Genomic DNA, 26478 nt, shown 5'->3' with positions numbered 1-26478 from the left:
GGCAAGTTTATTTATACAGCACATTTCAGTAGCAAGACCGTTAAAAGTGCTGTACATGTAAAAAGGGAAAGAGACTAGGATAGAAACTTAACTTTGAGAAGCAGCTATCGCTTAAGGGCAAAATCAATTTGTTTAGCATCATCTCTGTCTTTTATCTGAAGAAATTACTTTCAGTCTAACTTTTTTTCCCTTTATAATGCCACTGCAAAGCATTTTGAATTATGTTGTTGCAGAATTGGGTCGTACAAACAAATCTGCTGATTGTTATATGTTTATGAACTTGTAAAGATTCATCTTACTGACCTACATCTGTAGACTAGAGCTTAAGTGGTTTACAGTGTGTTTGCAGCATCCATTAATGTGTTTTCCAGGTCAAAGCTGCGCCAGGAAGGTACATCAACCAGGCCGTCTGTGACATCCCAGAGGTAGACAACAAAGCAAACAACATGAATTTTCCCACCACCGTTCCCTCAACAACGATGTTTTGTCCCTTTCTGACGAACCCTACCTTTAGTTTGGCTGGGAAAATTGTTTTAAATGTAGCATGTGTCTTAATAGCGGAGGTAAACATCACTTGTTTCCTTTGCAGGACAATTCAGGAAGTCTTGGAAGTGCTTAGAGAACAGGCTGATTTCTCATTACGGAAACAGGAGAGCCAACATGGGATGGGGATGGGAAGACAGGACAAAAACCTGAGACAAAAGCTCAACTTTGCCCAGTCGTGAGATTTCAGATGTGTAATAAACACACTGTAAACTTTTAAATCGGAGGTCATGAGGGCAAACTATGGTCTTCCACTCTACATCTTCTAGAAATTGCAGTTATTGGACATAACTTCATCAGCATATCATCTAATAATTGAAGTTAACATTTCTAATATTATAAAAGCTTAAACTTACCTTCTGAATTATCTAAAATATTACCGGGATGTTACAACAGTCTATTTTATAATACAATTTTTCTTATGTTATTACAAGATTTTGACCCAAAAGAGAAAATTAGTATATGTAGATATCTACTTTAGATCTCAGCTGCTGTGGTTAGACGTCTTGAAGACTTCAAACACACAGCAGGTTATTTCTGGACATTGGAACTACATGGCAGCGCAACCACAAAGCAAAGACTACCACTAACTGAGAGTTTAAAAAAACGTTTGGACTTAATCCAGACTAAAACATAGACACTACCAATGACATGAGGGCAGAACAGTATTTTAAGTGAAGGTTTGCATGATTCATACATGGCGTATACAGAAAAGAAGTTGGAAATTTGATAGAAAGACCCTACTTGTTTGAATATAAAAATAGAAAAAAATAGTGTCTCTCCATTCCCTAATTCTTTCTTTTGTATTTTCTTCGTTGAAACTTTCCTCTCTCATTTCTTTGTTTCCTTACTTTTAACATATCTTATAAACTTCCTGATTAATGTCTTCTTTGTTTAATTTCCTTATTTTGTGCCTTTCTTTCTTAATTTCTTTTTCTTATGCTCTATAATTTGCTACTTTATCAGTTTTTCTTTATTTCTCCATATTATTTTCCTTCCTCTCTTCCTTGCCTCCTTTTTCCTTCCTCTCCTCTTCCTCTCCTCTTCTCCATTCTTCTTGTGTATTTTATTCTGTATATCCTATCATTCTTCCTTCTTTCCATTAATCTTTCTCTCTTTTCCTCTTCTGTACCTTCTTATATCCTTTTTTAGACTCAGACTTCAACAACTTTTATTGTCATTTTGTCTACACAGAGTGTATACAAAAAGAAATTTCATTTGTCCAGCTTTCATTAAATGCAGCACTGATCAAATATAAACACTGTGTTGTTAGTTTGATGCAGAGTCTTTAAAACGATTAAGAGTTTTCTCAACAGTTCAGCAGTCTGATGGCGGTGGCGAAGAAACTGTTCTGGAATCTGCTGGACCTGCATCCAATGCTTCGAAGTCTCTTCCCCGAGGACAGCAGGGAGAACAGTCCATGTTGGGGGTGCGAGGGGTCCTTGATGATGTCATGGGCTTTGGACACGCATCGCTGGGAAGAAATGTATTTCTTACTTTCTTCCAGTCTGAGGAGCTGCAGCCTCCACACCACACAGTGAGACAGCTGGTCAGAACGCTCTCTATGGTGCTTCTGTAGAAGGTCGTGACCCAGAAGTCCTTTTGATCAGTGAGGTGGTGTTTACAGTCCAGGTGAGGGTGTCTGGGATGTGCACACCCAGATTTGGAGCTGCTGACCACCTCTAAAGCAGAGCTGTTGATGAGCAGTGTAGCGTGACAGTTCTTCCTAAAGTCCAAGATGATCTCCTGCGTCTTGTCTACGTTCAGGATCAGGCTGTTATCTTTGCACCAGTCCACCAGCTGCTCCACCTCCTCTCTGTAGTCCTGGTCTTTGTCGTCTCTGATGAGGCCCACCACCGTGGTGTCGCCTCCAAACTTCACCACTTATGTATTATGTGATATATGATGAACCTGGGGGCGCAGTGGTATGTAATCAGGATGAACAGCAGGGGGCTCAGGAAGCAGCCCTGAGGGGAGCCCGTGCTTAGGGTGATGACATCAGAGGTGTTCTGTCTGACCCAGACTGACTAAGGTCTGTTTGTGAGGAGCTCTAGCAGCCAATTGCAGAGGGGTGTATTGAAGCCCAGCTGTTCCAGTGTGCCCATCAGATGCTGTGGGATGATGGTGTTGAAAGCTGAACTGAAGTCCAGGAACAGCATCCGCATGTGGGTGTTTTAATCAAGTCCCTACTTTATGTTTTCCTATCTTAAACCGTTTAGTTTTGCAGTCGCCATATTGAAAGCTTGCGCAGTCAAAGATGAACGAAAGGCTACAGTTTATTATTGAGCACTTAACCCTTTAAAGCCCGATCCAAGAATAAAACAAAACAGAAAAGTACTTTTTTTTGGTTTGAATTCCTTATTTGCCTTTTTAACAAAATATGTAAAAAGAAAAAACAGAAATACATTTTTGATTTTAATAATTTATTACTTTGCGATAAGTCAAGATTATTTTTGTGTAGTCTTCTACTGGCTGTTATCAGGTATATCTGATTGTGTACAATAGGATTTTGAGCAAAGTTTTTACCATTAAATTATGCAAAAGGTTTCAGATGCAAAACATCTCAGAAAACGTATGTATCAAATACAATACATTTGGCATTACAGGGTTAATAATAAATAAGAAATAGGTTAGAATTGAGTCATCTTAGTCTTTCCGTAGATGCAGGCCCACAGGCATCTATCAGGGTAGCACACACCTTGTCCCATATTATCTTACACATCACATGCATTAAATATGATTCCACGAGTCTGAAAGAACACACCCGGATTAGCCACCCTAGTTAGGGAGTACCGTTGAGCAAGCAGTCCCGTCAGTTCAGTTTGTATGTTAAGAATGTTTGCTGCAGCCACTAAAAACTTTGTGAAACAGGTAGGAGACACAGGAAGACTAATCCCGGTTCCCAGCCTGAGCGAGGCTGATCGATACCAACCCCTTAGCCTGGTCACCAGAAAGAGGAAGAGACATTTCTGGAAAAAGAACAAGTACGCTTCAACTGCGTTTTCGCTGAAAGACATCCTTGTTGGAGAAAAAGAGATCACGGCAGGTAAAAAGGTTTCCCTGAATACAAATAGCTGTTTACAGTTTGTTCTTATTCTGAATATTATATTAAAAGCTTGCCATGTACTTAAAACAAAATTATTAATATTGGTCAAAAGGTCCGTTTTAAGTTTATTTACAGCAAATTTACAGTTGAAATATTAGAGTAAATATTTTCCAAAAAGTATAGGCCATTTCCATCCTGCTAAACTTTAATCTGCTAAGTTGTTCATGGTGTTTCCTATAAAATGTGGACACAGTCAATGTGTTCCCCTCCCATAAAGAGCAGGTTAGAATACCAACCTACAATCTTCCTGTGCTTTAAAAGAAAAAAAAGATGAAAAAATATTATTTTCTTTAAATATTTAAGTCACTATAATGCATTTTTACAAAAACACACATCTATATAGTGAAAATTAAGAACTATCGTCCTTATATCTCTAATTTATATTGACTTTATGATGTATTATTTAAAAAATAGGTTGTTGGTAATTTTTCTCACAGACATTAGGGGTGTAAAAGAAATAGATTCTGTGAAATATCTCAATAATTCATCAGACCATATTGGTATTGAATAAAAATTAATACAACCTTAAATGCAAAAATACTTACAGGCAGACATTAATTTCATTTTTCTTAAACCTCCAGCCACTAGTTGGCGGCATACCACCGTAAAACTTTTACAACGTTCTTTAATTAGTAGCTTTTTAATTATTTGTTACTTTTATTTGTTGTTTCTGACCTTCCTGATTTAACCAGTGTTTAGTTAGTGATTCATTTCATGAACAATTAGCTGTTTTGAGTTTTTTACATTTTTTTATTCTTTTGTCATGTTGTTAGCTTTTTAGCTAAACATGCTATATGCTAAACTAGAACAGACTACTCTATCTGTTGATTTTAGCTTAAAGTTGCTGTTGATTGGTTTTGTTTTTCAGCATCGATACTTTGGCTTAACACTAAGCTTTGCTTCGCTGCACTTTTTTTTATTTTACAAAACTAAACTAACTGCAACCAATGTTAGCTGAGCTATGCTGACAAATAATGCAATCAGCATAGCACAGCTATGCTAAAAACCCTATTCAAAAAGCTAACATATTTAATAACAGGTTTACTTGAGAACCAATTATCAACTATGTCTAATGTAAAATGAATATGCAAAATTTTGTAAGATGTATATTTTTTAAGCTTAAATTAAGCCAATCAAATTTAAGCTTTTTTTAAAGCTACAGATGGATTTTTTTTAAGTAACAAACTGATGTTTTATGGTTTCTTTATGAATAAAATAGAGCAATCATTGAATATTGCAGGGTAATATTTTTGTCTATGTGTTAACGTCTTAACATCCACTTTACATCAAATACAGCAATATGCTTGAAAATAACACTGGTTAATAGACAAACTAATTTAGGCATCTAATCAATAGAAAAAAGGGTCTTATACTTAATACATTTCATTCATCATTCATCATTATGTCAGTTGTTGTTTTGTTTTTGTTTTTTTACAGGAGTATCCTCCTATCAACTCCTAAACTATGAGGATAAATCTGACGTATCCCTGAACGGTCGTTTAGGTAATCACATAATAAACGATGTGGGGTTTAACCTCAGCGGGTCAGACTCAGTGGCCGTCAAGGCCTCCTTCGGCATTGTGACCAAACACGAGCTGGAGGTTCCAACCTTACTACGTGAACTTAACTCAAGGTACTTTATAAAACTGTGTGAAACCTTTATTTCCTTTGTATTTTAATAATAATTTGTTCAAAAAAGTATTGCTTTTTCTTAAAAGAACATCTCAGAGAGATGTTTTCTTGACTGTGTACCTCCTCTTACTTACTGAAGAAACTTGAGACCAGAGTTTCCCAGTAAAATTAATATATTATGTAATACAATGGTACTCATAAAGGAGGGTGCTAAGAGTGGGATACAAGACAGAGTAATAGTCCAGACGTGTGGTTTTCTTTCTAGGAAGGTGGATCTTGACCACTGCCTGGTTCGTCAGTCTAGGGAGAGTGGACGTTCTGTCCTCTGTGTGGTTGTAGAGAGTATCCGGACAACGCGTCAATGCTCTTTAACCGTCCACGCTGGCATGAGAGGGACAACCATGAGGGTACAAAATTAAATTATTTTTGCTTTTATCCAATATTATTTGGTTCAACATACCCAAATTTAATAAAGCAGAAATTTCTAATCTACTCACTTGTAATTGTTTTCATTTTGCCAAAGTTATATTTATATATTTTTTTAAGTGAATCACTCGGTTTTCTGTTCTGCAGTTTCAGATCGACGATGGCCGAAACCCTAAAGGTCGAGATAAAGCCATCGTCATTCCCGCTCACACTACCATTGCCTTCAGTATCTGCGAGCTGTTTGTCCGTCTAGACGGACGACTGGGTAGGAGGAACATTTAGTCTACCTTTGAATGTAACTGCTCTTTTAAGGTTGAGGGTTAAATTCTACTCTCAACATGTACCACCAAGCATATATAATAACTTGTGGTTAACACCTTAGGGCGCTTTGATTTGGAAACTTCATGCCAAGCATTTTTGTCTTAGATTAAAGGCTTTTTTAAAAATCATAACCATCTTTGATCCTAATGTGAGTAGAAGTTACCCTGTAAGATAAAATGTATGGAAAAATCAAATTCCTTAAAGACTTTTTAGGTTTAGATCTAGACACATAATGAGCATTTTATACAATTCCAACTTTGGTGGATTCAGTACAACCCGTGTTAGAAAAATATGTCAGACACCCTTTGTTGGTTTTAGCTGGATCTCAAATGGGAACTTGAATTCAAATCTATATTAGGAATTAAAACTAGATATTATGTTACCCATGGACAGTTTCAGCCACATCCATTTATTAGCTTTTCCAACCCTAACCCCCATGTGGGAATCTTGCAAGGGTTGGGATTTTGATCACCTTAAAAAGTCCTGCAGAGAGGTTGGTAAGAACCAGAAGACAACGTCATTTGAAAACCAAGCAAGTCAGTGTTCTAAGTATTAGTTAATGTGCAAAAGATTTCCCTAATCTGGTGAATTTCCTTCACAGTCCCTCATTGAATCTGCCTCAAGTGTAGACGTTCAACAAGCTCAGTTTGTCATTTAAGAGTAAGGGGAAGAGATGGGGGATCTGGAGTCAACAAGTCAGCTCTATGTCATGTATTTGTTCTGCCCAGCCACTGAACAAGGTGAGTCCAATCTAGTTTAACCTCTGTCAATTGGATTCACCTGATTCAGTGGCAGAACAAATACATGACATAGAGATAACTTGTTGCCTCTAGCTCCCCCATCTGTGGTAAATAAATGGCCACTGTCTTTTTGAAGGAACCAAGCTAAAGAGCAATGCTCTGTTTCCCTAGTTGGTCTGGCTAACACCACTCACCAATCACAACAAGAAGTGCCTAAAAAAATGTCTCTGGGAAAAGAAGCTGAACTTACCTTTCTCTGTAGAATTGCCGGATTTACACTAGAGATAGGGTGAGAGTTGTCATCTGAGTGAAGTACTTCTCTTCTGTATCAAAGGAAATCGGTTACCACATTTGGTTGATATCAAAAGACCCCAAATCCACTGGAGGGACCATATATCCCTGATCAACACTAGTAGACATATTTGATTCTCAAGAATGAACTGAAGAGTATGATAAGGGACCTCAAATAACCTCAAATAAGTGGATTACTCCGCCTTATGGTAGCTGATGACCCGTTGTAAATGTTGTAAAACAGCTGCTAGTAATTAAAATAACCTATATTTTCACCCCTTGTCTGTGTATACTAAATTATGTCCAAACCATAGCTTATGGTTGGTTTTGGAATTGGTTATAGCAAGGCAATCCCCATTTTCTTCCTTTCAGATATCTGTGTTGCTCCAGAGTCAAAGGGGGGATTTGAGAGGGAGCAGATGAGGGAGCAGCTGGGCGGCTTTGTTGGCCATTTCTCAATGGGTCGCCTGCGCCGCTTCTTGTCCGGAATAATCTATGGAAACCCATTCCGAGCAGGTACAGTCCCAGTTGCCCACATGAAATGTTTGCAATACTTCCAACCTTTTGCTTACAACCAACTCCTGTTCAGATGACAGAACATTCGAAGAACTAACCCACTCCGATACCTACATGGACGACATGGTGACAGAGTACTACGAGAAGGCCGCCAGTATGACGGACGTGTCCACGTCCTACCTTAGGGAAAGCTCCCACACGCGGGTCAACCTACTGAAGCACAACATCCGGAAGGGACCCTGCGCACTGTGTGGTATGGGAAACCAGCGGCGGGAAACTGTCTACGGCTGTCTGGAGTGTTCCAGTGGGGGTCAGAAGTACGTCCGGCTGCATGTAGTGCCCTGTTTCGATCTTTGGCACAAAACCCTGAGGTGAAAAGGGCAAACTTTTGAACTGCGGCCAACATCTTTGTAACATCCTGCCGTTGCCTCAGGAGAACAAACTGTCTCTAAACTTAATCTCCAGGTCACCTGGCTGCTGTATCATTTTCAGCAGCATCTCATTTCCACACTTGTGGACATTTCCACCGCCTGTGTACTGTAGCTGCTATCAGATTAATTATTCAGCAAGGGATGGTGTAAAAAGCTCAGTTCCAACTCTGTCATTGGTTACAAGTTTTTGTTTGAACTCTTTCTCACCTACATTCAACTTTTAACCTTTTGTCGACAAGAATGTTGTTTAGAAACCATCGCAATAAGCCTCTGATCATCTCGAGTATAACTTTGAATAGCAGTTTTAGACTTTGATCCAGAAGTGACCTACTAAAGACTATTCACAAATGTGTGTTATTTCCAAAAACATATTGTTTTCTACTGTTGTTTTTGTTTTATGAACCTAAATAGGGGGGAAAGATGTTTTTATAGATATTGTTTTGCACATTTAACTGGTGAGACTCTATTTGGACACACAGAAGCACTGGTTTTAAACCGTGCTACGGTCTTTGTCTTATTCGAAGGTTAATAGCTGCCTCAGCTTAAAGTCTTGCAGCCTCTTATAGCATTTTTTGTGTCTGGTATTCATTTTCATCCATGCTTCTTTAACTCTGAGCATCTTACCTGGCATTTTTAGACCAAATTTACCGAGGGGGTGCCTAGGTGGGGTCAATTTTTTTTTTATGGGGCCAGGGCAACAGTTCATTATTTAAAATAGTTGAACTAAAGAACCATTTGCTACTCTGGAAAACCTCAGATATAGTAGATACAAACTATGATCATATCTAAATATGACTGAAGCTAAAATTCCTACATCATTGTTGAAATAAACCTGTTCAATAAAGGATTTCTTTTTTCAAATTTAATTTGTGGTTTCTGTGTCAGTGTGCCTCATCGTTTATTGGTCATAAATGTATTAGTATTATGTCAGGAGCCATAAAAGGGGATAAGACCATTTCTAGAAGGGCACTGGCCCCTGTTGTCTCTTGTCTAGAACCCCACTATGTGCCTGTCCATGCTGGGGAAGAGCATGAGTCTGCACCATTTTATCCCTTATGGCTCTATTCATTAAATATCCATCCATCCATTTTCCAACACGTTTATCCCTACTGGGGTTACGAGGGGTGCTGTCTATGGGCAGGAGGCAGGGTACACCCTGGACAGGTAGCTAGTCCATCTCAGAGCAACGCAGAGACAAACAACCATTCACACACACTCCCACCTCAGGGTAATTTATAGAATTAACATGTGAGAGGAAGCCGGAGTACCCGGAGAGAACCCACACATACTCAGGGAGAACATGCAAACTCCATGCAGAAAGACCCTGGGTCAGGAACTGAACCCAGAACCGTCTTGCTGCAAGGCAGCAGTGCTACTACCCCACTGAGCAGCCCATTCAATAAATATGTTTAATTACATTTAAAAACTGATCTCAGCCTATTTAAGATATATTATAATAAATGTGTCTTAATATCAATATAAAAAAGACGGTTTAAATTTGTATTTATAAAACTAAACAGAAAACCATGACCTTTTGTGTCAACTTTCATGATGCAGAGCTTTATGTCAGTTATCCGCGGTACCTCACTGTCGTCAGGAGGGGGCACTGTTGGAGTTTTAAGCCAATTCCAACCGGATGTGTCGTCTGTCAACAAAGCGGACCCACGTGTAAAGGAAAGAGATGCATGTGTCGTTATACTTTAGTTAAGACAGTTTAGGGGGTAAATAAAGCATTTATGAGTAAATCAATGCGTAAAGGTTGAGCACTATTCATCAACATGAAGTTCGCTTACAGGGTAAGTGGCTCGCGCCTAATAATATGGTAGTTTTAGATGCTTTTGGAACGAAACCTCAGAACCGCATTAAAAAAGTGTCACATTTACGTTGTTCTTGGGTAAAAAATACGTTTATTTTTAATTTAAACTTTTAATAACGTATACACAGAAAAGGGTTAATGTTATCAAGCATTCGGCCTATTTAAACCTTAAACCTAACAGTATATTGTCATGCTCTGAAAAGAAATGTCATTTAAATACGTTGGTAGTTGTGTTTGGGTTTTAATGGAAATTCTGCTCTTCCTTTTTTTTTTTTTTTTTTAAACTCACATTTTCTGTCTGTAGTTTTCCAACCTGCTCGGAGCTGTCTATCGGCAGGGGAATTTGAATTTCTCCAAAGATGGAAATGCTGTCATCAGTCCAGTTGGAAACAGAATCTCTATCTTCGACATGAAAAAGTAAGTCATTATGGAGGGAAGGGGAAAAATGTAGATAATGTTTCATCTATAAATTATTTAGTGTTGGTTCTTATACGTAGGAGGAAAAAAATCATGAGTTTTACTTTTAAGATTCTATAGATCAGATTGTCCAACATCAGGAGATTAGAACCAATAAAGAAAAACATTCCTTTGTTAGGGCTATTTATGTTTAATCTAGCATATTTTTATTCAGTTTTATTTTAAATAATAAAAAATAGGTATATATATATTTATATTTTATATTTATATATTAAATGTTTAATCTTAAGGTAAATGTATTTATATATTTTAAGAGTTTATTCCTAATTGCACTGCAAAAACTTTGCAAAAATTGAGTAATATTTTACAAATAGGTGTATTTTTTTAGGCAATCTGCTAATGGAATAAAATGACTAAATTAGAAATAAAGAAATTCTTTAAAGATTTTTTTTAATTTAAATTCTATAAAAAAATGTAGAAAATAAACTCTCAGTTTTATTATTTATAGTGAAACAAATCTAATGATCTTATTTTAGGAGCAGAAATGTTGATTCCATTAGCAGATCATCATATCTACCTGCTCCAATTAAAGGGAAATAGACTTAAAATATTTCACTTTTACTGTTTTTTTTTTATATTCTCATTTTATGGATAAAATTCAGCCAGATCGTGCAGTTAAAGTGATTAAAATTTTCTATGTTAGCAAAACCTGTTTTCGATTTGATTTCGAATTTTGATTGCATCGAATCATTGACTCGAAGGCAATATCTCGCAGCAAGGATGCTTGTAGTGACAGTGGAGAGGAAAAACTCTTTGTGAGCAGCCATCTGCCGAGGCCGACTAGGGTTCAAGGAGACAGAAGCAGAGATGCAAAAAGCAGCTGTAAAAGGCGGCCCCGTCCAGGAAACACACAGCCAGGCAGACAAGCTCCGAGCCAGCTCCCATGTCAGAGGATGAAGAGAGCACATCCAGCCAGTCACAGTCAGAGAAACAGGATTACACTAAAAAAACAGGCCAAGCTCCAACATCAACAATAAAATGTGTCGATGGTAGCAGCACAGCTGATATTTCTCTCCAGGATGGAGCCACAGCCAAACAGGAACAGACCAGATGAAGCTACTATGAGAAAAAGCAGAGAGAGCAGAACGTTAGAGATTGAACTAACAGATTCATTTACCAAATGAGTTGTAAAGGAATTCCATAGCGTTGTTGTTTCAGCTGTACTGTATTCTAACCTTTGTTGTTGTTCGTTTCATTTTGCAGTAACACGTCTGAGACGTTGCCCATCTCTACTACCAAGAATATAACATGCGTTGGCGTTTCTCCTGATGGCTGCTTGGCCGTCGTGGTCGATGAAGGTAAAACCTGTCAGAAGTTTTTATTTATACTCCTAAAAGCCAAAACTCTACAAAGGTCCAACCAGAAAAAAACGTAATTTTTTAGTATGCCCTGCTTGGTTGGAGAAAAACAGTTGTTTAAGTTGTTTGATGTCTGACAGATGGCGCCGCCCTGCTGGTCAGCCTCATCACTCGAGCCGTCCTTCATCACTTCCACTTCCACAAGCCGGTCAGCAGCATCCGCTTCTCTCCTGACGGCAGGTTCTGATCTTCTCACATTCAATCCTAAAACATTTAACTGATCTGAATTACAGAGTTTTAGATTCGATCTGCACTGATATTATCCTATGGAGTCAATTATAAGCCCTTATTGTTGCAAGAAAAGAACAAGTTTTTTAAAAACAAAAGACTAAAGAAATACAATTTAAAATTGAAACACGTTTTTATATTATATTTTTATACTTGACAGATTTTATATTTTTAAATTCATTTTTTCAAAAAAAAATTTCAGATTGAGTTGTTTAATTTAATTCTTTTCAACTGCGTTTTCCAGATCAGATTCTTTTCACTTCTGGGGGCGGGCTTTCCGCCGGCCTTCCCTTCTATTGGTCTGCCGGATATTAGTGACAATATTTTAGTGGTCAAAAATAAGAACAAGAATTTGTATTGGGCTTGAAGTAAAGGTGATCTTTGAAAACACAGAAAATAATTTGTGAACTCTGTCTATAAAACTGAAATAAAGTAGAAAAAAAAAGCAACAAAATCTGTACAAAATAAAGAAAAAAAAAACTTGAAAAAACAATGATTTAAAAAAAAAAATGTGAGAAAACAGCAAAATTTATTTTCATTTTTTTTATTAAGAACTTTTTGGAAGTATCATTTCTGTGTTGCATTTTTGTTACATTTAAATTTACAAAACCTTTTTTTTTTTTTTTTTCAACAATATTGGAACAAAATGAATTCCATACATTTCTGATCCTCCATCCTCAGGAAGTTTGTTGTGACAAAGGAGAACGTAGCGCTGATGTACCACGCCCCTGGGAAGCAGCGGGAGTTCAACGCCTTTGTTTTAGACAAGAGCTACTACGGCCCATACGATGAAACCACGTGCATCGACTGGACCGACGACTCCAAGTGAGAGCAGGGGTTTTTTGGAGGTAAAGATGTGGCGGGCGTTTTCCTACAGTGGCGATGATGGGATGTTTTCTTGCAGGTGCTTCGTGGTGGGAAGCAAAGACATGTCCACCTGGGTGTTTGGAGCAGAGCGCTGGGCTAACCTGATCTACTACTCACTGGGCGGACACAAGGACGTCATCGTGGGCTGTTTCTTCGAAAAGGACAGCCTAAATGTACGTACTATGGAGTGAATTTTGTTCCATTGTTATTGCGAGCAAAAAGGAAGTTTTGTAAACAGAAATCTGAAAGAAAAAAAAAATGCACTCGAGAAAAGAAACTTTAAAGAAGTTCTTAATTAACAAAAAAAAACCCAAAACACTGGTGTTAAATGCAACCTTGCTATTTTTGCAAATTCTGTTTTGAAATTTTCTTTTATTTTTTATTTATTTAAAAAAAAATGTAAACAATTTTATAAAAAATGCTTTTTGAGATTTTTTGTCAAAGTTTTTTTAAAGTTCTTTTCAAATTTATATATATACATATACCGTATTTAAAGTTTTTTATCTTTTCAACTTTTTTTTACATTTCTTTTCGCAATTTGCATTCCTTTTAAAATTTAATTGAAAAAAAGATTGTATTTGAATTAATTTGAAAAAATAAAATCTGTAGAAAAGATTTTTTTTTGGAGAAAAAAATAAATAAATAATGTATAACAAAATGTGAGAAAACGGCAAAGCAACTCACAAAAGAGTTTCATTTCTGGATTATATTTTTCTTAACTTTCCATTTACAAAAGAATTTCTTTGCTTGGAATAATAATGGAACCAAATTCACCCCATATTCATCTCCTCACTCAATTTCCCAACAATTACAGCTTCCATTTCTAATGTTGGTTTTGTTTTCTCAGCTTTACACGGTGAGCCAGGACGGAGTTCTGTGCGTCTGGGAAAGCGACACCGAGCCGGACGGCCTGGTTCTGAAGAAAAGCGTTGACAAAAGCAAGCCGGCAAGACCAGAGGAGGACGAGGAGGAAGAGGAGAGGGCGGAAGGAGAGGAAGGGGAGGTGATCCGAGGGAAAACGGAAACTCCAAAAACCAATAGCAAGATTAAAAATGTTCGATACAAGCAGATAAGCAAGTAAGTCACTTTTTCTTTCCCTTATTAAACCCTTTTACAAATATTTAGGTTCTGTCCTGTATTTGCTTGAACCTTGAATCTGCTTCATAGTGAATTCAGTTTCTCCCGACTGGTGTTTACCTAAAGATCACGATTAGTGTGATTTTCTTCCCTCCACAAAAACAAAAAGTTATTTTTGAATAGAAATGTTTATTTTTTAAAATGTTCATTTACAGAGCATGTTTTTACTTGCAACAATAATGGAACAAAACTCACTCCATAGAATTAAACCCTTTCCATTCTTGTCCTGTTAATCAACAGCATCTAAATGTTGATTTATGGTCAAATCAAAGAAGCGTATAAACTTTTAACCGTATCTGCGGTACTTTTTTTTTTTGCGTTTCCAGACATTTCTTCAACAAGGAGGGCGAGTTCAACAACCTGACGGCTGCCGCCTACCATAAACCCACCCACATCCTGGTCACCGGCTTCGCTTCGGGAATATTCCACCTGCACGAACTGCCCGAGTTCAACCTGATTCACTCGCTGAGGTGCCGCTTGGTTTTTGATCGGATCGTTTAACAGGAAGCAGGTTGATGACCAGGATTTCTGTCTTTGCAGCATCTCAGACCAAAGGATCGCCTCAGTGGCTATAAACAGCTCCGGAGACTGGATTGCGTTCGGATGCTCTCGTAAGCTCGCCTCCTTGTCTTTATGTGGCCGTCTTTAACTAGGAAGTAATTAAACGCCTCGTTTTTTTTGTTGTTTTCCTTTAGGGAAGGGTCAGCTGCTGGTGTGGGAGTGGCAGAGCGAATCGTACGTCTTCAAGCAGCAGGGTCACTTCAACAACATGGCCTCTCTGGCTTACTCTCCAGACGGGCAGTACGTGGTGACAGGAGGGGATGATGGGAAAGTGAGTCCAGAACACCAACAGGAAGTGAGGTTGGTGGAACATTTTTCTCCAAAGCGCTTCCTGTGTTTTGCTCCTTCAGGTGAAAGTGTGGAACACCAACAGCGGGCTCTGCTTTGTCACCTTTACCGAGCACACCAGCAGCGTCACCAGCGTCACCTTCACCTCCAGCGGCTTCGTCATCGTCAGCGCCTCCTTGGACGGCACCGTTAGGGCGTTCGACCTGCACAGGTGACGGAAATCTGTCGCAGAAAGGAAAGGAAAAAAACAATAAAAGAAGGGGGGGTTTAAAGGTGTGTATTTTTGACTGCAGGTACCGAAACTTCCGGACGTTTACGTCTCCTCGGCCGGCGCAGTTCTCCTCGCTGGCAGTCGATGTGAGCGGGGAGCTGGTGAGCGCCGGAGCGCAGGACTCCTTCGAGATCTTCCTCTGGTCCATGCAGACCGGCCGGCTGCTGGAGGTAGGAGAGACTTTTCCCCTTTTTTTATAACTCTGCTCTTCCTACCGTGGTTCTAGAAGGGCTAAAACAGACGCTCCTTGTCTTGGGCTGAGCAGGTCCTCTCAGGACACGAGGGTCCAGTCAGCAGCCTGAGCTTCAGTCCGGTCCAGTCTGTCCTGGCCAGCGCCTCGTGGGACCGTACTGTCCGACTGTGGGACATGCTGGACAGCTGGCAGGTCAAAGAGACGCTCCCTCTGACATCAGACGGTAAAGAAACAATGAGATGTTTGTTCCTGCCAGCAGAGGGCACCAGAGATAAACGCATAGATTCACTCCAATTGGTGACTTTATATTTGAAAATAACACCGAATTTATGAACATTTTACTTTAAAATGAGACGACAAATGTAGAAACTTAGAACAGTTTTGAGGTAAAAATCTGAATATTATTACTGTTTTTACATATAGATAACTTTATTGAAGAAAAAACTTAAATATGATGGATGAATATAAATATATAAAAACTCAATGTCAAATATAATCTTAATTTATGAAAATGTATCATTTTTACTTTAAAAAAGTACTAATTTATACAGTTTGAAGTAAAAGTATGAATATTTGTCAATGTTTTAAAGGTAAAAAACACTTAAAATGTTTCCAAAAAATGATGGAATCACAATTTTGATGCTAAAATTAAACTATTTTCACCATTTTAAGGGGGAAAAAAAACATGAAAAAGTTAGGTGAGCTGTTAACTCAATATCTGAATTTATCAAAATCTTTTATCAGTATTTTAAAATAAGAAGAAAAATTTATAAATTGAAACAGTTATGTGGTAAAAATCTGAATATTATTGAAATTTTTAAATATAAATAACTAAAAATCACACAAAATGTTAAAAAAGCAAATGATGGATTCACAGTTTTGATGCAAAAAAATGAATTTTAAAGGAAAACACATGGAAGGCCTCATTTATAAGCTGAAACAGTTTGGTTAAGTAGGAGAAAAAGGGAGATATCCTCCAAAGTTTCTTTCTTGAAGGATTTTATTTAGGATGTATTCACTCCAACAGTTTGGAGTTTTTTATTGTTATCGGTAAAGTTTCTTTTAAATCACTTATTATTGAAGGAGCATCAAACAATCTATTAATAATATTTCATTATTTAGGAAGAAAATGTTTCTGCACTTTCAAGGAACCTCCAGCAGAAAGGAAAATGTGAAAGCAGAATAGATGTCAGTTCATTTTTATTCAGGCAGATTTGAATTATAAAGGAAAATAAAAAACTAGATTTAATTTTAAATCTGTTTAAAAAAAGATTATAAAGGAAAATATAATGAATTTTAAAGGAAAAATAAGTTGGAATCAATCAATAAAAGAGGAAAAATGATGTCATTAGTTTGTTTGCACTTTAAAAAAAATTATGGATGATAATAGATGCTACTGGTCATGTAACTTTTTACATATTGTCTAAGAGGAGGTGGTAAACAAGCCATGGCTAGCTGCTAACGTTACTAGCTAACTTTGCTACTCTCATGCATACCGCCGTGAGAAATAAAAGGGGTCAGAATGAGTTCAACTGCGTTTCCTTCTTTCTTAAAACTGAGATTTAACTAAGATTTCAGAACGACTTTGAAAATCAAATTTCAGGTTTTGAATTCTTTAGATAAGTTTGTTAGAATAAAACTCTTGTAGAAATCTGAGATAATAGTTCAGCTTTGAATGTTTTCAATCTTTAAGAGGATTTTGATGTAAAAATCCAGCATTGACCATTAAAACAGAATAAAAGTCGTTTTTCTCTGTTTCCTGCGTGTGCGTCCTCAGGTCTGTGTGTGACGTATCGCCCTGACGGGCAGCAGCTGGCTGTGGCCACTCTGAACGGAGAAATCTCCTTCTGGAACCCCCAGACGGCCGCGCAGACCGGCTCCATCGCCGGACGCCACGACCTGGAGGTCGGCCGCAAGGAGACGGATAAGATCACAGCCAAGCAGTCCGCCAAGGGAAAGTGAGTGAAAGCGATTCAAACGTCGGGTTCCGTTCCTTTTTGCTCGGGTTTTTGTGGTTTTTAACCGCAGTTCTCTTCGGTTTAGGTCTTTCACGTCTCTGTGTTACTCTGCTGACGGGGAGTCTGTTTTGGCGGGAGGACACTCCAAGTTCGTCTGCATCTACAACGTCCAGGAGCAGATGCTGATGAAGAAGTTTGAGATCTCCTGCAACCTGTCGTTTGATGCCATGGAGGTAAAAGCAAAGGTTCTCTCCCGGCCGCATGAGGCGGGGGGCGTAGGAGCGCTTCTGATGCATCGTTTCTCCTGCAGGAGTTCCTGGACAGGCGGAAGATGACGGAGTTCGGCAGCCTCACGCTGGTGGACGACGGCGCCGGAGATGAAGACGGGGTGGACATCAGCCTGCCTGGAGTCAGGAGAGGTAGTTTGGTTTTAATTTAGATTTCTGAGTTTTCATCATACCGGTGGAGTAAACATGGCGTCCGTTTGGTTAAAGGCGACATGAGTTCCCGCCACTTCAAGCCGGAGATCCGGGTCAGCTCGCTGCGCTTCTCTCCGACCGGGCGCAGCTGGGCAGCCGCTACCACCGAGGGTCTGCTGGTCTACTCCCTGGACGGGTCCCTGGTTTTCGACCCGTACGACCTGGACCTGGACGTGACGCCGGCCAGCATCCGCAAGCAGCTCCGCCTCCAGGAGTGGGCGTCGGCCATCGTCCTGGCGTTCAGGCTCAATGAAAACGCACTCAAACAGGAGGTGCTGGAAACGGTTCCACAGCAGCAGAGTGGGTTCAGCTTCATCTATTTATCCTTTAGGTCTTCATTATTGGTGAAAGAAAAAAAATAGAATAAAAAAAAAATCTCAAACAAAACCTTTTTCTTTTTTTTTTCAGATTTCTCTTTATTTTTTTCTTTGATGCCACATTAACCAATAAAACGCTGTTGCTAACATCCGTGTAGAACCAATAGGAACGCATCTTTAATCACTATGATCTGTAAAACCGAATTTTGAAAAGTATGCAATTGATAAAACTAAAGGTGAAATTTGAAAAAAAAAAAGATTAATTATGAAAAATAAAAGGCGGGGATACAAATTTAAGCATGTGAAAAATAAAAAATGGCAAAATAGGGTAAAGCTAAACATATGGAAAAAAAATTAATAAAAGAAGATTTTTTTTTTATTTTTGAAAAATAAACTTGAGAGAAAAAAATTTATTTTATTATGTTTAATTTGTGTTTAAATTGTGGAAAAAACATTAAGATAACAGAAAAGTTAAACAAACCTTTTTTATTGGGCTTTTTTCTTAAAGTTTAACTTCTGTATTGCATTATTATTTTGTTGTTCATATTTCCATTTTGTTAATGCTGTCTTTGCTGGCAGCAATAGTGGAACAAATTTCCCTCCATAGCTCAGATCCTTTGTGTGCTTTTATTCTCCAGTTCCGGTGGTTTGCGGATCTCTGCCTGACATTTACGTGGAGAAGCTGCTTGGCTTTGTGGCTTCATGCTTGGAGAAATCGAGTCACCTGCAATTCTACATGAGCTGGGCCCAGAACCTGCTCATGCTGCACGGGCAGCGACTCAAGAACAGGTAGAAACACATTTCCTGGTTCCTCCCGCTGCCTCTATTTGTCCCCAGATACTAAATTTTCTCTGCTTTCCAGGTCTGCATCCATCGTCCCAACGCTGCAGTCGCTGCAGAAGAGCATCCAGAGACACTTCGACAATCTATCCAAGCTGTACGTTTCGTTTTTCTGACTCTAATCCCAAAAAAAGAAGGTTTTCTAATCGGTTTTCTCCTTACAGATGTGACTTCAACATGTATAACATCCGCTACGCAGTGGCGCTCTCAAAACAGAAGGGCATTAAGAGGCCCGCTGAGGAGGAGGAGGATGATGAAGATGAAGGGATGAGCGAAGCTTCTGTAGAAGAGACAGACCTGATGCTGTAGCCTGTATCTAATGTTGACTTCATATTAGTTTCTCTGTGCTTTTATGTATGACTCATATGCAGTTTGTTTTTATAATAAATTCACTTTATTGTCAAAAATGTTTACTTTAATCATTTTATCCAAGTTTTGATGTCAGTTATGTTGAAAATCTAAAAACATTTAGTAATTTTAAATATTAAAGTTGTTAAAATAATTACACTTTTAAAGTGTAAGGAAATAAATATATTTATAAATAATATAAATGATATTTTATTGCAATAGCTGATCTCCTGCAGTTGATTCTTTATGAACTGTTAGAGGGAATTTAAAGGTATATAGCACCATTTATAAACAATCTCCCTATTTTGCTGCTATGAAAAGAAGTCATTAAAACAATTTCAAATACATTTTCTATCTAATTTCATTAATATATGTTTTTGGTTATTTGCAGGGATATTTAAATACTTTCATGTGCATTTTATAATTTAATTGTTTCTATGTATTAGATAAATATATTTCATATATTTAGTTATATTCATAACATAAGCAATTGTGTCCCATGTGTTTTCACCACAACTACTTTTTTTTTTGAGAATCTTTGTATACAGATTTTTTATGTTAAAAAAGGAACAGAATTTTCAAAAGTATGCCAGGGATATTTGCTTCTACAGAGAGTACATAAGTGCAAAAGAAAAAAAAGTTGATATGATTTAAGTAAAAAACATTCAATAACCTGAAACATTCATATCTGCTTACAGCTTTTTTTGTACTTTGGGAAACTGGATATATAAGACTCAATTTCCTTAACAAAAGCTTTAAAAAAAAAAAAGGGAGGATGATGGAAAAAGTACATTTATGCAAATAAAATGTGCCAAATATAATAATTAAATTCCTGTGGAGCTAAATTGGGGCCATAAGGTTTGTTCTAAACAAAAAAAGATTATTGGAAAAAGAAATTTAAACTGGCACAAAAAAAATTTTTTTGAAAAAAAATGTATACCTGAATAAAATGTTCAAAGGAAATTCAAACATAAAAAAAACAGTTGTTTAAAATAAAAATTTCTCAAAAGTTTTTTCTTTTTTTTTTTTACCAGTAATTTGTTTTTTTATTTTCTTTTCCTTTTGAACAAACTTTTTTTAGGCTTCATTTTTTTTAAACAACGTTTTTTAAGTAATATTTGTTTTCTTTCTAATTAACTTTATGGTCCCAAATCAGCCCTAATGTAGCTTTCTAGCTCTTTCCATCAAACCAAAAATAACATATCATGCTTCAGGGAACATTAACCTTCAACATTACAAAATTTGAAGTTGGAAAAAATTAGAAAGTGAAGTGTATATTTTTGCTCTTTCTAACCAGTAGGGGCGCTAAGGCGCTTCTCAGCCAAAGAACCCACGAAGAAGAAGAAGAGAAGTAGGAGGCAAAGCCGTAATGAGAGAAAACAAGAGCATGACAGACTCCCCGTCTCAAGCGGGAAAAGAAATGCCGGCGAAAAAACAGAAACTAAGCAGCGATGAGAACAGTAACCCCGACATGTCAGGAGACGAGAACGTAAGCTTCTAACCCATAAACGTTGATATTTATCCACTGAGCCAGTGGTAAGCGCTGGTTTTGGCGGGTTAGCTTCATGCTAACAGCACCCGGATGAGGCTAGCTTGTAGCATCTTTGTCCACCTGCAGCTCTACTGGTGACTCGCACCGCTTTACCTCCACGCAGACAGCTAAACGTGAGGTGTTTAATTTATCCTATACTATTAAAAAGGTCCCAACTTATTCTGAAAAAAATATATATTTTTATAAATATGGAAAACATTTTCGTGTCCAGAATGTAAAGCTGAACACGAGCCGCTTCCCGGATGCTGTCAGTGTGATCAATGTCAGGATAGCAACCAAAACCTGTTGAATGAATGACACGTGATGATCTGATGTTTATTTGTTGTTTTTCCTCATTTACTGTTTCTCACCCTGTGGGAAAGACATATTCAGTGTTTCTATGGCTCCAATCTTCTTTCCTGTTTCTGTTGTTTTGTCCCCTCTGTATTTTTCCAGGTTCTGCATGTTTTTTTTAGATAAATGTGGCTGACATTTCTATTACTCTGTGTTTAATGTGTTTAAATACACACAGCATTAAATCAAAGACATCAAAAAGTCTGAAATGATGTTGAGTTGGCATATGTGAACTTTAGCTCACCTGTAAAATGAATTACATAATATATTTAAGGCTGATATATCGGCCGGTCGATATTTCTTCTTGATATTCTCGTTGTATTGCAGCCATTGGCAGATTTATCGGCACATTCAGAAACCATGCCTTGTGATAATTTAAAGAGACGCCCCTATGCATTGCTTATGGAGCTAAATTTGGGCCATAACATTTGTTTAAACCAGAGGTCTGCAACCTTTAATCCTTTATAGGGCAACTTACTGTTTTTGATCACTTGCAGACCCCTTACAAATGGAGAACCCCGGCCCCTCAGTGAGGTCTAGAAGCACAAGATCTATATCCAGCCATTCAGCACAGATGCTGCTACATGGCTGCACATCTTATTTTGGCATTTGATCAGTTAAATGAGCCCTTGATTGATATATTACCTACTGTAAATTAAGTTGGGGAAAAAAAGGTTAAAAAGTTACGAAAAAAAAGGTAAAAAGCTGATTCAAAAGTTAATAAGCCTGGTTAAAAATTATATTTGGGATTATAAACTAAAAAAATTAAGTGCCAGTATCAGCCTCTAATGCCCAATGCCTAATGGTATGTTGCACCAAACTATCAGGGTTTTTTTCATGAATCTCCTATAGAAGCACTTTTGCTATTTTTCTTAATATATTTGGGCAAGTTGGTGTTTCTTGTTATTACATTGACATTATTTTTTTTTGTCATCAAAACATCCATATTTTTTTTTTATGTTACAAAGGTAGTTTGGTCTTGAAATTTTGATTTTTCAAAGTATTTCACACAGAGTGCCCTATAAAGGGCTAAAACTAGGGCTGATTAGAAAAATCGATTTAGTCGATTTTGAATTAATTCCTTTACATTTTTTGCAAAATCGATGTCTAGGGAATGAGATCGATCAGTTTTACAGTGACACACGTGACGTTCACTCTCAAATGAGCAGGAAAGATGCACTCAAGATTACTTCAAGCCAGACAGCTGCAAAAATAGCCAATAGGTTGATTGAAGACATTAACAAATGGAGGCTAACCAGAAAACACCCTGTAGCTGTTACAGACAACGCTGCAAATATGGTTTGTGCATTGGAGATAATGCAGCTCATGCATGTCTGCTGTGTCCCCGCTGTGTCACCTCTGCTTGCTCGTGTGAGGCTTCACTTTTTCACAAGTTTGCAGTTTTGAGACAGTTTTGTTCACATCTCAAGTTTAAACTGTCTGATTTACAAGTTTGCACTTTGTGTTTAATGTGAGAGGAAAAAATAAAATACATGAGTATTTTGAAACACAGTTGAACCACTTTCATTATTGTAAAAACAGACCGAATCGAAATTAATCGATTTAGAACTGTATGAATCAAAATCTAATCGATTCAGGACTTTGGCCAAAATACCCAACCCTATTTAAAACCCAAAGAGCTGAATCCAGTAAAATAAAAGTCAATTACAGATGCAAATATTAAATTACTTTTATAATAAAAGATAAATGATTGTTCAATACCTGCTACTTGACATGCCATTTTGAAGAACCAATATTTTATTTGTATTTTTAGGTTTTAACAGTGACAATAGGGAAAATAATTGATCTAAAAACATGTTACTGGTTCTTTTAATGTGATTATGTTCTCGAAATTCAATTTTTTCTTAAAAAACAAAACACTAAAGCTTCTAAAACTATTTGTTATTATACTGTATCCAAAACTATATCTTGGGCACAATAAAGATCCATTGTTAAATTACCAAAGAGCCACTTATGGCTCTGCAGCCGCAGATTGCAGACCCCTGGTTTAGACTGTAAAGAAATAAATAGTAGCTATAAAAGGAAAGTATGAAAAGTATTTAGCTGAAAAGTATTTCGAAACTTGCTAGGAAACATTTACAAAACAATATTTTTTTAAACACAGAAAAACTTGCAATCTTGAAATAAACACAAAAAAAAAAACAGAAAAGAAACTGAAGCTTATATATACACTGCTCAAAAAAAGTTAGGGAACACTAAAATAACAGATTCTAGATCTGAGTGAATGAACTCATTGAATACTTTGCACGGTACAAAGTTGAATGTGAAATTATACAAGCAATGGAAATTCAGTGTATTTACCAATGGAGGCCTGGATTTAACTGGAAAAACACACTACAGGATGGTTGTGCTTTGTTGTAATGTCCTTTAAACGGGTCAAAATGAGGCTCAGTATTGTCTGTGGCCTGTATGACCTCCCTACAATGCCTGGGTTTTCTCCTGATGGGGTAGCAGACGGTCTCTTCCCAGACCTGGACTAAAGCATCCTCTAACTCCTGGACAGTCTGTGGTTTAGCGTGATGTCGGTGGGTGGATTGAGACCTGATGTTCTCAAATGGATTCAGATCTGGGGAATGGGTGGGGAAGTCCAAAGCTTCAATGCCTCTGGACACTATGCTGACGATACAGCAAACCTTCTTGCCACATCGAGCATTGATGTGCCATCCTGGATGAGCTGCACTATCTACGCCACTTGTTGGGGTTGTCCACAAGTGTGAAAGCACCACCAACTTTGAAAAATGACCAAAACATCAGCCGGAAATCATGGATACTGAAAAGTGGTCTGTCCCACCTGCAGGACCACTCCTTTATAGAGCATCTTTCTAATTGCCAATAATTTCCACCTTTTATCTTTTACATTTGCACAACAGCAAATTAAATTCATTCTATCAGTTTTTGCTTCCTAAGTGGACTGTTTAAATTGTTTGGGTACAGTAATTATAAAAAGAAAATACCAAAATATTAATTGTCTTGTTTTTTATTAGTACAACTTCCATTAAATGTAACATCAAGGCAGTTTTCTTGAATAAGAATTGAAATGAATAAAAAAAATGTTAAAAGTAGATTCTTTCAAAGACTGAAATAAAAATGTTGCTTGTAAATAACTTTCTTCTACAGTAGTTTATTAAAAGAATAGACTCTCATCTAAAGGGATACCATTGTATTTTTGACCTTAAGAGTCAGGCCGTAATGATCGGCAGCACAGATTGGTTATGTCACCTAGGGGTGCAACGACTACAGGACCCTGGTTGATTCCTGATCTTGAGAAAGAGCGACATCCTGGTTCTGATTTTGACAGGTCCAGATTTCTTGTTATGAACTGAAGCTGTCCGCCATAAGATCAAAAGGTATTTTAATCTTATCTTACTGAAAAAAAATGGAAATAATTACCAACAGAACAATAAAAACGTCGGAAATAACTGACGTCAAATACAAATTAAAGTTTAAGTTATTAACAGGTGGGGATTTTCAGATCTTAACATGTAGAGCAGATTGGTGGAAAAGATCAGTTTCACATCCACCATCAGTCTCTAGTTAAGACGAGATCTCTGGGTGTTTTCAGGACGACGCCGTCAGCGTGGAAAGCGGGACCAACGCAGAGCGCCCGGACACTCCCACCAACACGGCCAACGCTCCGGGGAGGAAGAGCTGGGGGAAGGGCAAGTGGAAGTCCAAGAAGTGTAGATATTCCTTCAGATGTGTCAACAGCCTGAAGGTGAGCATCTTAAACTGCTTCAAATTTTCATTTAAATGCAACATCTGGGTTTGAACCAAGTCTGTCCGTCCGTCCCTCAGGAGGACCACGGCCAGCCGCTGTTTGGGGTCCAGTTCAACTGGCACAGCAAGGAGGGAGACCCTCTGGTGTTCGCTACAGTCGGCAGTAACAGAGTACGTATTTTTTTAAGAACAAAGAGCACATTTCACCATGGAAATGTTGCATCATTCATCAACAATCAACTTCAATTCTTAAGATATATAATCCACTCATTTCAGTCTGATTGTATGGCGGCGTAGGTACCAGATCTGTTCTTATGATGTCAACATATGGCAACTCCACTCTGACAAACTGTATGGCAACTCTTTCTTAAGGATCGATTCTCAACATATTATCACCTATATTTGCTATTATTCTACATTTCATTGTGGATCTAAAGTAGCGGGAAGTAGAAAACAATCATTTTCAGTCTTGAAGGAAAGTACTGCGTTCTAAGACCGAGCCCTGCCATTTAACAAGGTGACAAAAAAACCTCTCAGCTTATTTTTATTCTTATTATTAAGATCTAAGGACAGGGGAGGACAAATTGGACATGTTTGAAAAATGACTTTTGTAGAGATTTTAGGCAAATATTCTACTCGTAGAAAACGAACGGTTGTGGTTGAAAAAATGTTAAAAAGTACTGTAGCTTAATATGGCTAACTGTCCACGCTAAAAGAGGCTATTCTGTTAGCTACTGAACACAGCTAGCCACAGCGCTACCCAGCTCTCCCTGCTTTATGTCATGGTCTCGCATTTACGTTTTTCACCAAAAACAGATTTTTTTCAGTTTTGTTCATTCGACACTTTAACTCTACAGATGCTCCCGACTGCACACTAACGATACGTAATGTTATTATCGTTGTCTGGGCAACCACAATGTCTTACATCATGTGGCAACGTACAGCCAATTACGTAGCGTAACGTCGCTGGCATGCGCAGGACCCGAGCAGATCTGGTATTGAGCTGTTCCAAACTGAAAATGGCCACAATATGGCTGCAACATATTTATTCTAGTATATTAACATTCAACAGCAAATTAATGAAGTAGTGGGTTATAATGGTGGCTTTATAAATATTAGAAATTCCTATTATTATTTATTTTTATTTTTTTTACTCCGCTGACCAGAAATGAATCATTTATTTAAAGGTCAGGGTTTCTGCACATTTCCAGCGTAACTCTTAAAGCTTCAGTGTAACCAACGTCTGTGTTATAATGTGCTGGAGAGGAAGCCCCCTTGTCGGTTAAAGATCTTTGAACGCACTGAGGCATAACGGCCTGATACGCTGAAATATGCCAGAGAGAACCCTGCTCATCTTCTTTCCTTTTAGCCTTTTGCTCATTAAGCTCGCTCCAAACTATTAGACCTTTTCTCCACATTCTGAGTCTGAAGGGGAGAACGAGTGGTTCACGTTTTCTTAGCTCTGACGCTGGCTCCTCAGACACACAGGTTTCACACAAATGTGCACATAAGGAATGTGTGTTTAGAAATATCAGGGTTTCCGCGCGTCATTAAAAATCATTAAAAGTCATTAAATAATTATTTTTTAAATTAAGGCCTGAATTGGCATTAACATTCATTAAATCTGATTATTTTGGGCATTTAAAATGCTTTATTAAAAAAAAAAAAGTTTATAAAAACAATTTTTTAAATGATATATATATATATATAT

At 37.7% G+C, this 26478-nt stretch overlaps 3 protein-coding genes across 3 annotated transcripts in view; all 3 read left to right on the top strand.

The window, feature by feature from the left end:
- Window positions 1–3355: 3355 nt before the first annotated feature.
- dfnb59 (deafness, autosomal recessive 59) lies at window positions 3356–8814 on the top strand. The gene is made up of 6 exons (XM_015377406.1): window positions 3356–3589; window positions 5087–5282; window positions 5547–5688; window positions 5855–5972; window positions 7432–7575; window positions 7649–8814. Exons 1-6 carry the CDS (start codon window positions 3370–3372, stop codon window positions 7948–7950), a joined length of 1122 nt encoding a protein of 373 aa, XP_015232892.1. The 5' UTR covers window positions 3356–3369; the 3' UTR covers window positions 7951–8814.
- Window positions 8815–9660: 846 nt separating this feature from the next.
- Window positions 9661–19194, top strand: LOC107086440 (periodic tryptophan protein 2 homolog). Its single transcript, XM_015377376.1, has 20 exons — window positions 9661–9802; window positions 10127–10239; window positions 11503–11597; window positions 11738–11837; window positions 12567–12710; window positions 12790–12925; window positions 13600–13829; window positions 14216–14359; window positions 14430–14500; window positions 14585–14721; window positions 14801–14949; window positions 15032–15179; window positions 15275–15425; window positions 16980–17160; window positions 17246–17393; window positions 17471–17579; window positions 17655–17939; window positions 18595–18745; window positions 18819–18893; window positions 18961–19194. Exons 1-20 carry the CDS (start codon window positions 9785–9787, stop codon window positions 19103–19105), a joined length of 2730 nt encoding a protein of 909 aa, XP_015232862.1. The 5' UTR covers window positions 9661–9784; the 3' UTR covers window positions 19106–19194.
- A 1291-nt stretch (window positions 19195–20485) lies between these two features.
- Window positions 20486–26478, top strand: part of eed (embryonic ectoderm development) — a 13319-nt gene continuing 7326 nt past the window's right edge. The window contains exons 1-3 of the mRNA XM_015377387.1: window positions 20486–20633; window positions 24613–24765; window positions 24846–24938. Coding sequence (XP_015232873.1) covers window positions 20514–20633; window positions 24613–24765; window positions 24846–24938 — 366 coding nt within the window. The 5' untranslated portion in view covers window positions 20486–20513. The remainder of the gene's footprint in view (window positions 20634–24612; window positions 24766–24845; window positions 24939–26478) is intronic.

Source organism: Cyprinodon variegatus, unplaced genomic scaffold (assembly GCF_000732505.1).
Source record: "Cyprinodon variegatus isolate N-32 unplaced genomic scaffold, C_variegatus-1.0 Scaffold153, whole genome shotgun sequence".
Classification (NCBI taxonomy): domain Eukaryota; kingdom Metazoa; phylum Chordata; class Actinopteri; order Cyprinodontiformes; family Cyprinodontidae; genus Cyprinodon; species Cyprinodon variegatus.
Note: the sequence above shows the minus strand (reverse complement) of the source record. Positions and strands in the feature narration are given on the sequence as shown.

What these genes read in the sequence shown, in the direction of transcription:
- dfnb59 (XM_015377406.1), top strand. Translation starts at nt 3,370, where the DNA reads ATGTTAAGAATGTTTGCTGCAGCCACTAAAAACTTTGTGAAACAGGTA. An exon ending in AGAAAAAGAGATCACGGCAG is followed by an intron (nt 3,590 to 5,086) that starts GTAAAAAGGTTT and finishes GTTTTTTTACAG; the next exon opens with GAGTATCCTCCTATCAACTC. An exon ending in CTACGTGAACTTAACTCAAG is followed by an intron (nt 5,283 to 5,546) that starts GTACTTTATAAA and finishes TTTTCTTTCTAG; the next exon opens with GAAGGTGGATCTTGACCACT.
- LOC107086440 (XM_015377376.1), top strand. An exon ending in AGGGCGTTCGACCTGCACAG is followed by an intron (nt 14,950 to 15,031) that starts GTGACGGAAATC and finishes TTTTGACTGCAG; the next exon opens with GTACCGAAACTTCCGGACGT. An exon ending in GCTCCCTCTGACATCAGACG is followed by an intron (nt 15,426 to 16,979) that starts GTAAAGAAACAA and finishes GTGCGTCCTCAG; the next exon opens with GTCTGTGTGTGACGTATCGC.